The 17,912-nt window shown below is 37.5% G+C and overlaps 1 protein-coding gene across 17 annotated transcripts in view; it reads right to left on the reverse strand.

Annotated features, from left to right (window-relative positions):
- Positions 1–17,912, reverse strand: part of NEO1 (neogenin 1) — a 240,638-nt gene that overhangs the window by 30,284 nt on the left and 192,442 nt on the right. For all 17 annotated transcript variants that reach the window (XM_089907038.1, XM_089907036.1, XM_089907025.1 and 14 more), the window contains 5 exons: positions 15,567–15,616; positions 14,453–14,600; positions 11,461–11,571; positions 10,182–10,376; positions 2,561–2,656 (listed from right to left, as the gene is read on the reverse strand). In XM_089907038.1, coding sequence (XP_089763164.1) covers positions 2,561–2,656; positions 10,182–10,376; positions 11,461–11,571; positions 14,453–14,600; positions 15,567–15,616 — 600 coding nt within the window. The remainder of the gene's footprint in view (positions 1–2,560; positions 2,657–10,181; positions 10,377–11,460; positions 11,572–14,452; positions 14,601–15,566; positions 15,617–17,912) is intronic.

Here is a 17,912-nt window from a genome sequence, read left to right on the forward strand (position 1 = left end):
AATTAAAAAATGGAAGTGCCATTTTAACATAAACAAAAATAAAAAAAAGGGAAATGCAGGGTAATATAATGGAATGAAAGGTGAGAAATGGAGAAAGAGAAAGAGAATCCAGAGTTAACAGATAACCACCATTCATTTAAAAGAGTATTTCCACTTGCATTCTTTCAGGAAAAAATTGCAGGAAAGCATCTAGAGAAACAGTAATTAACTATTTTCTTCTCCTGTATTCTGTATGTATATTGAACAGGTATATAAAATTTGGTAATCCAGTGATTATATTAATGTATTAAACTTGAATTTTCTTTTTCCTAAAAAATTTCCTTTAAATTACTTGAAAATTCTACCTCCTGTCCAAAAAGGATCATTAAAAGATGAAAACTGCTTTTAATATCAAGAGTATTCTTTCTAAACAAATAACACAAAGCTCATGATCTGTTTTAATATTTTAGTGACTATGGTTGAATTTTTGGGACATGGCTTATCAGTGGGTATCACTGGACATGTAGGGGTCCCTACTCTAAAACATGAGTCCTGAGTATCAGCCAACAGCAACTTAGCCTGGCCTTGGCATTGGGCGTATCTGATACCCATGCAGGGTCCAGTTCAGATCTGCTGACGTCCTGGGTCTAAAAGAAGTGCAGCAATATGGCTCACATGCAAATAAAGCAAAGGGAACTCAAGGGCATTACTCTTCGTAGACGAAAGGTAAGCTGACGCCACGCAGGAATATTTCCACACTTTCTCCAGTAGACTTAGAACAACCCACTGATGAATCCCTATCAGTTATGGGAAATGCCATAGTTATTAAAGGTCTAAGTGACACAGCCTTTATGAACTTTAGAAATCAGAGCACTTATTTGATAGAAAGGAAAGTCTATACTCATGTGCTGTCCTGCACCATATGCAACAGACACATTCTCTAAGCATCATTGTCAAAACAAAGGCCAGAATGAGCACAAAGGCACCATGAGCCCACGGCAATACAGCAGCATCCATTTGGGCTTTCCCAACTCTTGGCCAGTTTTCTAAGTACACACTGATTTATTTTAAGTGAAGGTTTTAAAGTGGGTTTCCCATATAGTTACAGTGACTAGTCCTTTCTATAACCTAAAATCTGAAATGCCATGGGCCTTGTTTATGAATAATTGCCAAGCTAAAGAAATAGTCTCCATTTGTGTATTTCCTACACAATGAAGACTAAAAATAACACAGGAACAGCATACTTATAATCAAGGGCTTTGTTCAAAGATCAGAACACATACCAATTAGTTACAGAAAATGCAGCTTCAGGTGCAAACATCACCAAGACTTCTTTGAGAACTTTTTTCTTATTTGTAACAACTCTTGGAAAAGATAACTAGGTTACATGACTTATGAACATTTCCCCTTGTATATTTCTAGCCATGTTACATTTTTAAGTCACGTAAAAGAAAATAATTCCAAATTTTTTTTTCTATTATAGACTGATTTAAGAAAGTAGCAAACCGCTTAAATATTCTTTTTCATCTTACTTTTTTTCGTTTCTGAAATACCAAAGCTATTTTTAAGAGAACTTATAAACTGTAAGCACACAGGAGAAGACAGGATATGTAGCATGGTGCTGGTGTTTTTAAGTAAAAGCATAAAAAAAGGGGACAGAGATTATCTTTTTAAAACGAATAATGCCAAATCCATACTATTAAGCAAAGTATCCAGAATACATAGCAGGCAATACAGATTCACAATTTTGAGAAACAAATAGAAAAGAGCATTTCTGAAAGTGATAAATTCTTTGGTTTTCAGTACCCTTTAGAAAACTTTGCAATTCTAATATATTCACTTCAATGAACTTTCTCATTCAAATCTAAATCACGTTTTACATAATCTACAGACATTTTACATTATTCTTTTAAAGATATTTTAAATAGATTAAATTACAAAGAAAAATAATAAAATAGATTAAATTAGATTAAAATAGATTAAATAAAACAGATTAAATTACAAAGAAAAATAATAAATATTTGGTCTCTTTTGTAATAAATGTACAGTTGATCAAATGGATAGTACATATGACTTCGTACTTTCTATAGATAAAGCATATAAAAAGCACATAGAAAAATACCTTCCCAACTAACTCAGGTCACTAATAAAAAAAATGTTGGATTCATCAATCATATACATTTATTCCATCAGTAACCTATATATTTCCTCAGAGATATGGAGATCCTTTCATTTTTTTTCTCATTTTAGTTATAACTCACATGACCAAAAGATGAAAATTCGTTTTTAATTCTCTCACGACTATGCTTTCTAGATCCCAACATATTAAAAACATGTGTTACACATTTACATAGATTTGTTTACATGACAGGACTGTTAACATTTTCTAAAAAGCAAAACAGGGATTCATAGAACTTTCCATGTTTAAAGCCCATTTATCTTCCTATTTGAAGCCTGTACCCTAAATTGCCATATACTTTTCCTTTCACTGATACCTATGGGGCATGTTGGCCTCATGTCAACATTCTACTTAAGCTGCTGGAAAAAACGCTGAAGACCAGATATGGACAGGGTACCTTACCTGTGTGAGGTCTGGTCACAGCACTCTCATAGAGGGGGATACCTTCACCCACATTGTTAAATGCTTTCAGGGTAATCACATAGTGAGAGCTGGGATCTGAAGGAAAGAAACAAGTGGAAACACTTAAAAAAATTCTCACTAGAGAATTAAAAAAAATTCACGGGTGACGATGCATAATCTTAATTGCAAAAAAAGCCAGGAAAGATTTTTAAATTTTTTATGTGGGATTATTCTGGGGGTGGGGAGGTATGGAGATGGCAGCATACAGAGTATATAGAAAAACTGGCTGGGATAAACTTCCTGGAATTAGTCCCAGGAGTCAGGTTGACTTTTCCCGAATCCTCTCTTGGCTTCAGCTAATCAATGGTTTAGTGATGTTACTGTATAGTGAAGAGCTTGGATTAAAATGAATAAATAAGATTTTCATGTGCTGGAAGCCCATAGGTGGAGCTTGGAATTAAACAAACCCCTTTCCTTCTCAGGAGGACAGCAACTGGAACAGCCAAGCTAGACAAGTAGGAGATAAACTGTTAACTCAGTAACTGCTGAAGATCCTTAACTCTCTGGGGTGCCTCCAAATCCAAGAATGCCAACTTAATCTAGCCTCCATGCAGACTTCTTGGTTGGGAAAGAGCCCAGAATTTCAACCAGCTAGGAGGTGATGCTGCAGGAAATGTAAGACTGAAAGAAACACTCCTCCAGGTGATCATATAAAATGCTGCTAGTCAGACTTGGTGAAAAAGAGCGGTATTTAAATAGCTGGAATAGTATTCATTCTCCTACTGGCTAAGGCAAATCAGGAAGAGTCCACTTTATCACATTCCTGATCCAGGCAAGGTTTAGTATGGGTACTTCAAAAGTCTAGCTTCAGAAATGAAGACTTGGGCTCCATTGAAGTGTTGCAGGGGGAGAAGCTGACCCATAACACTCACTTCTGGCAAAGTTGAGTAGATTCCCAAAGTGGCTACACCTCAAGTGGCCTGCATTACTTTAAAAGCTGCTTGGTGGCCCATCCTCTAGATACCAGTGAGCAATATATAAAGGCACCTGGTCTTCCAATGTGAGAAAGAACTGACAACAAATGGAATCAATGAGACTTAGTACTTGACTGGCAGGAAAGGGTGCTGATATGGGCAACATGGTGGAAGGTGATGTCATTCACTGAGATTGGGGACAGAGGCAGAGCAACTACGATACACATTTTCCAGACTTGATTCTAGGTCCCCTTCTATTCCTACTCTTCACTCTCTCCCGATGTGCTTTCATTTATTTCCTTGGTTGGATTAGCATGTATGTGCCATCAAGTGCAAACTAGTCCTGACTTTTCTTCTGAGCACCAGACCTCTAAGTTCAACTGTCTATCTGGATTTCCACTTGGATGTCTCAAATCTCTCTCTCTCTCCCCTTTCTCTGCTCCTTCAGCTGCTCCAGTTTTCCCTAGAGTTCATAAATGGCATGACTATGCACCCTGCTGCTCAAGGCAGAAAGCTGGGAGTCATTAAGACCTCTCCCTCCTCCCCTACACAAATGATCAAGCCTTGCTGATTAACCCTACTTGCCTCTCACCACTCTGCCTTGCTCCCTGGGCTCCATCTTTACTGGCTATCTCTCAGTTCACTGAGCACTATGTGCTCTCTTACTACTGGGCTGCAACATGTGCAGCTGTCCCTTACACTAGGGACACGTGCCACCCTTCTTGACTTAGACAATGCCTATTCATCTGAAAGGGCTCTTCCCAGACTGGATTAGCCTCTCTAGTTACATAGCCTGTGGCACCTCATTTCTCTTCCACAGCACTCTAAACAATTTCAATTATTTAGAAATTGTATTATTTCTAATAATAGGGATCATGTCTGTTTGATTCTTTGCTCTGTCTCTAGCACAGGGTCTGGGGTATTTGCTGACTGAAAGTTTGCAGGAGAAGATACTAATTTTTTTTTTTTTTTTTTTTTTTTTTTTTTGTGGTACGCGGGCCTCTCACTGTTGTGGCCTCTCCCGTTGCGGAGCACAGGCTCCGGACGCGCAGGCTCAGCGGCCATGGCTCACGGGCCCAGCCGCTCCACGGCATGTGGGATCCTCCCGGACCGGGGCACGAACCCGTGTCCCCTGCATCGGCAGGCGGACTCTCAACCACTGCGCCACCAGGGAAGCCCGATACTGATTTTAATTTTGATTAAATTATGATAGAATATGGGACATATCCCAGTGCAAATACCCATCAAGCAGATGTTTATATGGATCTGAAGCTCAGGAGAGAGCTCTTGTGTGAATAAATGAATTCCTAAAAGTATTTCTCAACTGCTGACTTTTGTTCAATATTATATGCATCTTAGCTCTATCTGTGATGATAAATACAGCAAGCTTATTTTACTTTACGCAAAATTAATTTTTTGCTACTTCTCGATGTACACTCTCTTAACTAATAAAATCTGTTTACTCTGTTTTCAGCACATGCAGTGCTCCTTCTCATCTCTTCTTTTCAACCACTGTTCTGACTCGGTCTTTCAAGTACAGGTCAAGCTTCTCCCCTGACTGCTCTACTGTGCCGTACCACCTTTTCCTTCTCTGAACATACTTCACTTCAACTCATCTCATTGTTTCCTGTGTTTTACATTTTTTCTCCGATTAGACTGAACGCACCTGAAAGTCAAAGACCACGTACTGCTTGCACTGCAGAGGATTTTCATTTCAGTAGTTTCATAAAGGAAACAGTAGGAGTGGGTCACCACAGAGATATTTTTATCCTATCCTATTCTTCTGCTCTCCTACAATTGCCTTATAAGACTGTTCGTGTGGGAAACACTTCCTAGGTTAACTGTGCTGTTTCTTCTTGAAAGGAAAAAGAGAAAGGCTACTCTGTTTCTGAATAAAGGATTAGACTGCTGCTTATTTTCTACCAGAAAAGATGAAGGTAAGTAATTTGTTGGACACCTAAAATTGTCCTTAGGAAAGATATTTACAAAGAAATGATGCGAACAAAAAAGTTGGTCAGGGAAGATTCTGAATTAAAAGGCAAGTCTTTCAAAGAAAGATCTCAATAATGATATAATCCAATTTGGAAAAGTAATTGTGTCTACCCAAATCAATTCATTTTCTATTATAAAATATTAACTATATCTCAAAATTTTGGCTTTGTAATTCAACTTTGAGGCATAATTAGTATGAACTAAAATGTACCCATTTAAATGTACACTTTTAATCTTGACAAATATATACACCTGTGTAATCATGACCACAATCAAGATAGAGAGTATTTCCAACACTCCAAATAATTCCCTTATGCCCCTTGCAGTAAATTTCCACCACCCCAATTTCCAGGCAACCACTCATCTTGCTGTGTCACTATAAATAAGTGCTGTCCCTTCTGTAATTTCACAAAAATATAATACCACAGTATGTATTCTCTTGTGTTTGGCTTCTTCTGCTCAGCATAATGTTTGTGAGATTTGTTTTGCTGCGTGTATCCATAGCCTATTTCTTCGAATTGCTGAGTAGTATTCTACCGTATGGATATAGTATAATTTACCATTTACTTGTTTACCCCCTTTAGATTATTATAAATAAATATATCATGAACATCTGTGTAGAAGTCTATGTGTAGATATGTGTCTTTATTTCTCTTGGTTAACTATCTATGAGTGGGAATGTTGGGTTGTATGGTCAACGTTTTAAGAAACCTCCAAACTGTTTTCTAAAGTGGTTGTACCACCTGATATTCCCATCAGCAACCGTGAGTTCCAGTTCTATATCCTTGCTGATATCTGGTATTATCAGTCTATTAAATTTTAGCAATTCTAGAGGTTGTCTAGTGATATTGCATCGTGGCTTTATTTGCATTTCTCTGATGATTAATGAAGCTGAGAATCTTTTCATGTGCTTATTGTCCACTCATATATCATCTTCTTTGGTGTACTGTCCATCCAAATCTTTTGCCTACTTTTTTATTGGATTGTTATCTTCTTATTGAGTTGTTAGAGGTGCTTTTTTTTGTTTGCTTGTTTGTTTTTACATCTTCTAGACTGAAATTCTTTGTCAGGTACTTGAATGATGAGTATTTTCTTCTAGTCTCTGGCTCACCTTTTCATCTTATTGGTGTCTTTCCAAGGAGAAGTTTTAAATCTTGAGGAAGCCTGATTTATTTTTAATTTTTAATTTGTGCTTCTTTGCATCCTAAGAGACCCTTGCTACCCCAAAGTCATGAAGATTTTTTTTCTGTTTTCTACTAGAAGTTTTATAGTTTTAACTGTTGTATTTAGATCTGTTTTTGTGTATGGTATGAGACAAGGGTCAATGAAGGTTCTTTTTTCTTTCTCATACAGATATCCAATTATCCCCACACCTTTTGTTGAAAAGACTATCCTCTTCCCACTGAATTATCTCAGTATTTTTGTCAAAAATCAATTGACCATATACATATGGATCTATTTGTGGACTCTATCCCACCTACCTTTTACATAAACACTATCAAAATGTCTCGGTTACTGTAGCTTTATAATAAGTCCTGAAATCACGTAGTGTGGGTCTTCTAAACTTTATTCTTCTTTTTCAAAAATGTTTGGCTATTCTAGCTCTTTTGATTTTCCATGTAAATTTCAGAATAAGTTTATCAACGTCTAGAAAAAAGTCTACTGGTTTTCTCAGGGTATATGAAAATTCAAAAAGAGTCATGTACCAAAATGTTCATTGCAGCTCTATTTACAATAGCCCGGAGATGGAAACAACCTAAGTGCCCATCATCGGATGAATGGATAAAGAAGATGTGGCACATATATACAATGGAATATTACTCAGCCTTAAAAAGAAACAAAATTGAGTTATTTGTAATGAGATGGATAGACCTAGAGTCTGTCATACAGAGTGAAGTAAGTCAGAAAGAAAAAGACAAATACCGTATGCTAACACATATATATGGAATTTAAGAAAAAAAAGGATGTCATGAAGAACCTAGGGGTGGGACGGGAATAGAGACGCAGACCTGCTGGAGAACGGACTTGAGGATATGGGGAGGGGGAAGGGTGAGCTTTGACAGGGCGCGAGAGAGTCATGGACATACACACACTAACAAACGTAGTAAGGTAGATAGCTAGTGGGAAGCAGCCGCATGGCACAGGGATATTAGCTCGGTGCTTTGTGACAGCCTGGAGGGGTGGGATAGGGAGAGTGGGAGGGAGGGAGACGCAAGAGGGAGGACATATGGGAACATATGTATATATATAACTGATTCACTTTGTTATAGAGCAGAAACTAACACACCATTGTAAAGCAATTGTACCCCAATAAAGATGTTAAAAAAATAAATAAATAACAAAGTAATTCTTTCTCAAAAAAAAAAGTCTACTGGGATTTTACTTGGGATTGCATTGGAGAGGACTGTCATTGTAATATACTGCTTTCCAATCCATGAACATGGTATCTCCATTTATTTAAGTCTTCTTTAATTTCTCTCAGCCATCATTTTCCACTCTTCAGTGCACAGATCTTATATATATATATATATATATTTAAAGTTTATTCCTAAGTACTTCACATTTTTGATGCTATTAAGTGGTATTGTTATTTTTTAAAATTTTTACTGGAGTATAGTTATTTACAATGTTGTGTTAGTTTCAGGTGTACAGCAAAGTGAATCTGTTATACATATATATCCACTCTTTTTTTGATTCTTTTCCCATATAGGCCATTACAGAGTATTGAGTAGAGTCTCTTGTGCTGCACAGTAGGTCCTTATTAGTTATCTATTTTATATATAGTAGTGTGTATATGTCAATCCCACTCTACCAATTTATCTCTCCTCCCCCTTACCCCCTGGTAACCGTAAGTTTATTTTCTACATCTGTAACTCTATTTGTTTTGTAGATAAGTTCATTTGTACCCCTCTTTTTGGATTCCACATATAAGCAATATCATATCATATTTGTCTTTCTCTGTCTGACTTTACTCACTATGACAATCTCTAAGTCCATCCATGTTGCTGCAAATGGCATTACTTTGTTCTTTTTTATGGCTAATATTCCATTGTATATATGTACCACAACTTTTTTACCCATTCCTCTGTTGATGGTGGTATTGTTATTTTAATTCCAATTTCCAATTGCTTATTGTTAGTATGTGGAAATACAACTGTTTCTATATATTGACTTTGTATCTTGTGACCTTTTAAACCCAGTTATAGTTTTAGTAGCCTCTTTTTTTTTTTTTTTTTTTTTGCGGTACGTGGGCCTCTCACTGTTGTGGCCTCTCCCATTGTGGAGCACAGGCTCCGGACGCGCAGGCTCAGCGGCCATGGCTCACGGGCCCAGCCGCTCCGCGGCATGTGGGATCTTCCCGGACCGGGGCACGAACCCGTGTCCCCTGCATCGGCAGGCAGACTCTCAACCACTGCGCCACCAGGGAAGCCCCTAGTAGCCTTTTTAATAGATTCCTCAGGATTTCTAACCCAGTAACAATGAGCATGTATAGTGCTCAGATACTGGTTTCTAAATATCATTTATAAAAAATCAGGAGCAATAGCTGATTCAAGGGCAAAGGCTAGGAAAATACCAGATAAGCCTGTAACATCTTACTGTGTCAAAAAGAAAGAAAGTGCTCAAAGAAAGATGGGAGATGTCAAACGGACAGAGAAACTAGTCATAAAGAGACTCCCATTGGCCGCTCTTTCACTATGAAGAGAAGGAAAGCTCCTTCTTACCAAAGAATGCTAATAAATGTAGAAGAAATAATGGAATTAGGAAATCACCATTTGGGAAACATGACAGTAATAACTGTTAACTAAAGATTCTAAAACTAGTGAGTAAAAGTTCGACAAGAAACAAGATATTTACAAAGATTCAAGGTACCTCCCCTACAAGGTACTTTTTAATTATGAAGGGAAAAAATAATAACTTTATAGTGGAGAAATGTGGAAGATACCATTTTAACCAAGTGGTTAAAGTTAACATCACTAGCATTAGACTCTCATGTGCCTCCTGATATGATGTACTGACAAGAACACATGCATCTATGTCACTCCTTCCAAAAATGCATAAGCTGAATGTAATGAGGAAATATTACACAAGTCTAATCTGAGGAACATTCTATAAAATATAAATGGTCTATATGTATTTTTCAAAAATGTCACAGTCATGGAAGTCAAGAAAAAAACAAGAAACTGTTTCATATAAAAGAAAACTAATGAGAAACAATAAATACAACATGTGATCCTGCAACAGAAAACAATGTTTTTCTTTTGTTATAAAGGACATTAATGAGACAACTAGTAAAATATGAAGTCTTTAGATAGTTTCACAGTTAATTTGCTCATTTTGATAACTGCACTGTGGTTATATTAGAAAATGCCCTTAGTTTTAGGAAATGCAAATTAAAAGTAAATATGAGTGGACACAGAGGGGCATCATGTCTGCAACTTACTCTCAAATGGTTCTGCGAAAAAAAAATACAGGTACATACAGCAGATAAAGCATATGTGGTAAACGTTAACCTCTGGGGAATCTGGGTGAAGGATATATAAAAATTCTTTGTACTATTTTTGAAAGTTTTCTGTAAAAATAAAATTATTACACAATAAAAAGTTAGAAAGAAAGAAATCACATGTGCGATTACTTCCTCTACTTAGCACACATACCCAGATTTTCGATGGTGTAATAGCGCTGTTTATAGTCCACTTTTATGGTCTGGGCATGAGGGCTGCCAATGCCATAACCAATGGCATAACCTCTGACCACAATGTTCTGATTCTCCGGAGGTGTCCAGCTTACTACGATGCTAGTGACAAGTGGGCGGACGTGAAGAGAACTAGGCACTTCGGGGACACGAGTTTCTGGGAAGGAAAACAGAAAAGCAGGATGATATCCAGAGCCACTTTCCTTTAGAATATTTCATCATGCTTGGGAAATGGTGTTCAGCCTTCTGCCCAATGATTTGGGGCTTAGTTTTTTCCATTTTGCCCAAGAATTCAGAGAATCTGTATGTACAGTAAAGTATGGCCCATGGTTTCACTGCAGTCTAAGAAAACAAACTCAAACAGCTTGAAATACAAAACACTGCAGTATTAATTTGGAAGGGAAGAGAAAGAGATCCAAGAATGTCTTCCCAATGGAGAAAAACAAATAAATTGTCTTTCAATTGTTACCCATTCCTCTTGGTCCTACATCTGACTCCCAAACTCTACCAGGTGGAATGAGAAAGGCACAACATCAACTAATTAGAAGCCTGCTGTCAACAGGTGATCAAGTATCATATTACAGCAATGATATCAATTATTTACTCCCCAAAGTAATACGGTAAGTCAGAAAATATGAAACTTTAGAACCACAAATTGATTTAAATGGTGGAAGACTAAGAGGCTTTAAAAGGTGGCAATTTACAGTACCTTTCACATACATTATTTCAAGGCATAAATTTCTACCACTATTTAAAAATTAGTAAACAAAGAATTAGAGTAAATACCCAGGTCTTTTGTCTTTTAAGTGCAGCACCTGTATCTGATAAAGGTACATACACACACCCACATGGAGTTACTGAATAAACAGGTGAGAAAAAGGGAAAGGTTTCCAGGACTAAGGGAAGAGGGAAACTGTAACTGAAATAAAGGCACAATTTATGTGGTTCAGCCTTAAATTTTAGATCATTTATCTACTTGACGGCCTTGGTAAAAAACCAGACTTAAAGCACTTGTACATTTTTACTTGTGCTGGTTCTGCTTAAAGGGACGGTTCTCTCTAAAAAAAAAAAAAAAAAAATTCCAGGAGACTTGCTGTATTACAGGAATGACAGCAGTATAAATCCACTAAAGTTCACAGATTTAAGCCACATAACACCCAAAATCTGTGCCTTTCCAGTTTGACTCATTTGATTTCAGTCAGTACCTAGCCTGTGCCAATCCTGCCGATTGTTGTTCTTACCATCTAAGTCACTTTCAAAAGTTTCAGCAGACAGCCAGTCAGTAGCAGGGCCTGTACCATTGATTGTTAGAGCAGCCACTCGGAAATTATATTCAGTCCCCCGATCAAGACCTGCAACCCAAACGACAGAAAAAAAAAAAAAAAAGGGCTGAAACAAGAGGTTTGGAAAAACAAAAGATCAGCAATCTCTCATTAAAGCAAATATCTCATCCACCAACTTAATAAAAAGCTACTATCTTGATAACATTCCAGTTAAAGTTAATACAGAACAAGCAATACATAAATACAGCACAGAGGAGCTCCTACCTCTGAAGTAGAGGCTAAAGCCCACAAAATCCAAGAGGAAAACAAAATGAGTAAAGCTCCCAGGAGACTTCAGATCTTTTAAAAGAGCTTAAAGGCATCTTAGAGATCACTTAATGCAATCCCTTCATTTTGTTACTAAGGAGGCCAAGGCCAAAAAGAGGCCAAAGGAATGAAAGAGTTACAACAAAGGAACAAAGTCAGTTGGTCTCAAAGACACCAAAGACCAGAAAATAATGCAGAGGTATAACACCTACCAGTTTACCTCTGTTCTCTGGGCCACCCCATAACCACAGTAGAAAAAATTTTAAACATCAAATATGGCCTAGAAATCTATTTCTCAACAGCCTATTGCCCGTAAGTATATACTATAAGTAAAAGAGAAATAAAGCCTCTCTACTATGCAATCTTTCATATTTACTATCAGCTAACAAAGTACCTGATATAGCAATGTACCAAAGGCAACAAAGATCTACATGTAAAAGTCTATCCTACAAAGTGGGGTAACAGTCAATAATATGGTCAGCTATTCATATATTCATGCTTCCATTTTTTCTCTTTTTATTGTGTTAAAATACATATAACATAAAATTTATCATCTTAGTCATTTTTAAGTGTACAGTTCACATGCACACATTTTTAGAGCACTTAGATTCTAGATATTGTGATAGGTCTTGTAAGGGTTATGAAAAATTATCCTACTTCCCCATATTCAAATAACAGCATCTTTGGCCAGCAACATAGTACAGAAACTCCAAAGAGAGAGCTACTGAGAGAGAAGTTGGCTAGGATGCAGGATGAGCCCTTGCTCAGTTAATCAATCCTGTCACGTGGTGTGAGAGGAGAGATGGGAGGTTCTGTCCTCTGCAGGCCCATCCTGATTCTGTTTGTCCACAAGAAAGCAAGAAGCAAGACAGGAGGAGAAGCAGAAAGGCTGGGGCCAAGTCAGTTTACCTCTCTGTCTCCTCCCTGCACACACTGAACAGGACGTGCCAGAGTGGGCTACACAAGCATTTGTAACTTTAACAGACAACAAACATGGTTCAATTGAGGACTTGGAAGAATTCAACCAATCAGATTGTCATTCCCTCTCCTCTGGGGAGTTGGAATGTAAGAGAGGGAGAGAGCAAGTGAGAGAGAGAGTGCACATAAGCAGGTGCAAGTGAGAGAGACGCGTGAGTATAGAGGCTGAGCTCCTCTCCCTCAAGATAACCTAGAGAGCTCATCGACTAAAACCAAGGCACTCGATTCATATTATAAAGATAACGGCAGAATGTGTTTAGTGCTGTAAGTGGTACAAAAAGAAGACACAACAATTACTTCTGGCTAAAACTTAAAATCCTATAATTTGTTGTTCAGTACAGGATCTTGGGAACCCATACTGTTCTCCAATACTTATCAGCTTCAAGTTAATGCTTCAAGAGAACAATGATCTCCACTTTTGCTCATCATTGTATACTCAGTGCCAGTACCTGCTAATAAAAGTTCAATAAAGTCTATTAAACAAATGAATGAATCTAAATATGATTTTAAAATGCAAGAATTTTCTTGATAAAGAAAAGGCTATTTTTATGATGAAAGTGGTACTCTGCTTATACATCAAATGTTCCACTGAGAAAACGAATAGTCTCCTCATGGGCAAGGACTGTATCTACTTTTATTTATTAGAAACAAGAAGAGTGCCTGGTATACAATAAACATCTACTATTAAACATTCAAAATAAAAGCCTTATCTTTGGGAAATGTTATTTATCTGTGTCTGGAGTAAAATCAAACTGACTTTTAAGAACATCCGTGACCAATTTTGCTGTAATGCTCCTTTGGTGAGACTTCTCAGCAACACCCCTACAGCCATATTTACCTTCTGCAGCTTAGAGCTGTGGGGTTATGAGAGGAAACTAGAAGACTGAAGGATACCCTTGAAGACAAACATTAACCTTCTCCTATTTTGAAAGAAGTCAATCTCATCCATGAGGTGAGGAGTACAGAGAAAAGCTTGCTGGTTTACTGGAGTACAGTTTTTCACTGTCACTGGCTCTCCAATTTTCAGAAACCTATACCTATACAGATTATATGGATTAGGGTTCATTTTTATCAGGTGTGCCACTTGCTCTGTTTCACACAAAGGGAGAACTATACAAAAGAGCTATCCTTGACAGAATTTTCTAGAACTTTATCATGTCTGTAGAAGCAAGAATGATTATTGCATGGCTGTGGCTATTCACAAATGTTGTTTCAGGCCACATATACCTGAGTGGTGTCAGTGTTATAGAAGTCATTTTGTAGGCCTCTGCTACCAACTAGACTGAGTGGATTCTTTGCTTATATAGCTTTGTTTTACCTTTCTTTCAGATTACAAAAGAGTTATATATGTGTATGTGTGTGTGTGTGTGTGTGTGTGTGTGTGTGTATGTATATATATGTATTCAAAAAAGAAAACATAGAGAACACAGAAAAACACAAGTAAGGCAATGAAACTCAAATGCAATTTACCAGAGATAGCAGAACCTGTAAGAGTGTTTTCCACTAATTTGTGTCAAGTCAGAAGTGGACTGAACTCTTACAAATTGTTTTAAACCATTTTTGCTTTGTGTAAGTCAACGGCCCAGAGCAGTCATTAGACTAGCACAATTCAATGTCTGAGAGAGACACCATCTCCTAGCTTTCGCCTATGTGCAAAGCAGCTTACCTTCAATCAACTGTGACAGCTGTGTCCCAGTCACCAACGTCTCAGTGACATCGCTCTTTCGGGAGGCCTTTCGGTAGCGAACCCTGTAGCCAGTGATCTGCCCATTTTGTGTGGCTGGAGGAGGTGGCTGCCAGTGAATCACAATACTCTGGGAAAGACAAGATTATAGGGTAAAGACCGAATATATCAAATCTTGGTCCTGTTTTATGTATTATTACTCTGAATTCAGTGTGTAAGAGAAGGAACCATAAAAGCAATGGAGTGTTCAGACAGAGTCTTACTAAGTTATTTAATAATCACTCAAAAATAGTGTTTAATTTTAAAACCATCAAAGACCAAATGGGGAGACTGTATTTGTGGGCAGTATACGCTCGGCACTTTATTTTGCCAGAATGAAGACATAGGGCAAAAGTCTCAGGAAAGTTTTTGAAGGAAAACGTAAGGTCAGAGGCATGTGGATTAGGAAGTAAACTACTGTTAGGTGTAAGGTTCTCTTCTACTTCCACTGTAGCAACAGCAAAATTAGACAATTTCTGTCTAAAACTTTTCAAAGAGGGGACTGTTAATCAACAGCTGTTTGTTTCTTAAAGGAAAAGGAGTCCCATAGTCCTTTTTGAAAGAACTGACTGTCTCAGTTGTCTATGCAGCCCAGTAGGGCTTCTGGATGTCTGAGAGGCACACATGGCCTTCAGTGCACAGTGAACTTGACCAGGAGGGACAGCTTCAGCAATGCAGCCATCTGACAGACGTCTGCCTTTGATTCACACTGGGCTCACCTCACAGTACTAAACAGGCTATGGTATCATACACAACAACTTACTTCTTTCTACCTGTCACCAAGGTTCCGGATAGTTAACATCTAGGATGTCATGATTTACATAATAATAGCAATGTACTTGAAGAAAGGCTAAAGTAATTTTGCACAACAGCAAGGCAGTAAAGTTGAACAGAATCAACCAGAGTCGGCTTCTAAGCCCAGCTTTAAACTGGCAAGTGTAATATCTATGTTACTTTTTTTCTTTGCTTGATTATGATTGTTTTAATACAGAATCTCCCTCTCTATTTGCTCTCCTGAGGCAAACAGAAAATGAACAACAGCAATATAAAGTTTTACCTTTGAATTTCTTACTTCTAAAGACAGATTCTGAGGAGCAGCACTGGGAACTGCATAGGCAAAAAAAAAAAAAAAGAAAAGAAAAGAAAAAAAAATTTCAATCACTCAGGTATCACCCATCATGTGACTGTTCTTGGCTGGACTTTATACAAATGCCACATCTCAAACACCGATATATAACCTGAAGGTCTAACCCAGCAGCCAGTGCCGTCATGTTGAAAGTATCTGGACAAGGTGTGGGGCCATATTTGATTCATTTAAAATAATGAGACCCGTTTACATATGCACCCATACCCAAGTCAGGCTGTACCTTTGGGAAGTCAGGTACTTATTTCAAGGATATGATAGTGACTGTAAAGTTTTCTAGACCCCAAATACATTCTGAATCTTTAACGTATTCTTTTGAATATTCTTGGGAGTAGCATATCTTTATCTTGGGATACATTTTCTGGAAACAAGTCTAATGACTATGGCAAATGAATCAACTGGGTAATATCACTATGAGTCCAAAATGTGATGTACACAAATCAATGAGCTTGGCTTTCTTGTGGGGTCCTAAACTGGTTTTAAAGGCAGTTTCCAAGTAGAGCAAAGAGATGTTTAAACAATGACAGTCCAGTTAAGAAACGATCTGGCTTCCCAAGGGAACTATGTAGCAGGGAACACTCATTCAGATGTGAGAAGTTTGGGACCACTGGTTAAAAAAACAGCTGTATAACTTTAGCTTCTCACATATTAGAACATAAGACAAGGGTATCTCAAAGTTTATGGTCCACACACCCTCCAGTGTCTTCTTCTGTAGTAATTATAGGAAGCAAAGAAAATTTAAGTAAACCTGATTAGTTTCTTCTCCATCACAAAATGCTAACCTTGGCTTTTCTCTCCTAATCCATCCATGGAAATTTCTCCCTCCCATTCTCTGACATTTGGTGACCAGGCGTATAACTAAGTGCCCACTGAGCTACAGGCTTCTGGAGGACAGAGACTATTTCTTGTTCGCTGTTGAATCCTGTGCTAACAACAAAGTACATCAGGCCTCAACCAAGAGATTCAGGCACAGAGGGTCTGGAGAAGGACTTAGGAACCTGTGTTTTGAAAAAAGTCCATGGATGGTTTTGATCATCTCCCTGAACCTCTGACTTAGCTGCAAAGGCACCAACATAATTGTTGTTGCTGTCTTCTTCTTCATCATCAACACCACTGCCACCATCATAGCTAAGATCTGCTGCATGCTCCTACATGACAGGTACTTAATCCTTAAAACAATCCTACAAAGGAGTTTCTATTATTATTCCCATTTTATAGATGAGAAAACTATAGATGCAGCTCAGGAGAGTTAACTTGGCTCAAGGTATTTGTTTCAGCTGGTATAGGAACTAAGATTTATCTTGCTCCGAACTGCTGCCCTTAACCACCATGCTGAGACACATTCAGTTCCCGTGACAGGCACTGTAGTCAGCATGCCAAGCGACTTAATGCCGTTAAAAGTGGCTCATGGGTAGATTTAAGAGCCTACCTCAAAAAACAGGGTAATGTAGTTGGCTAACCAAACTACAGTTTGCATTTATTTTTCCCAACTTTTTATCCTGAAAAATTGCAAGCACAAAGAGTGACAAGAAGAATACAATGAACACCATGCATTCTTTTCCTGGATTCACCAATTGTTAATATTCTGCCACATCTGCTTTATTTCTCTCATTATATTTACACATACATGTTTATCTATCTACATATTGTTTCTGGATGGCTGAGAGACAGTTACAGTCGTCATGATACTTCACTCCTAAATACTACAGTATGTATCTCCTAAGAACAAAAACATTCTCCAACAAAATGATAATACAGTGATCACACTAAAAATCTAATCAACACAAAAATATTACCTAATATACCTAATAACATATCTAATATTTAATAGTGACTGATACTATACCAACCTAACATTAAGTAATTGTACCAAGAGTGTCCTTTTTAGCTGTTTTAACTCCCAGAATCAAAGATCACACATGTTTTATTTTATTTCATGTGTCTTTACTTTCCTTTAATCTAGATTCTAGAACGATTCCCCTACTTTTTTTGTTTTTTTCATGAGACTAGTATTTTCTAAGAATTCAGGACAGTTTATTTAATTATTTGCAGAATGTCCATCAATTTCAATATGTCTAGTTATTTCATCATGATCATATTTAAATTAAACATTTTTGGCAGGGATACAACGTAGAGGAGAAGTTCTATCTTTCTCGATGCAACATATCACATGATGTCAGTCTGCTCCTTTGTTGGTGATGTGATGTCTGACTACCTGCTTAAAGGAGTCAAACTATAGCTTCTAAGGCATGCTTGTTT

Source organism: Delphinapterus leucas, chromosome 2, assembly GCF_059928025.1.
Source record: "Delphinapterus leucas isolate spDelLeu-1000000601 "Yukka" chromosome 2, BTC_Dleu_Yukka2, whole genome shotgun sequence".
NCBI classification, from domain to species: Eukaryota; Metazoa; Chordata; class Mammalia; order Artiodactyla; family Monodontidae; genus Delphinapterus; species Delphinapterus leucas.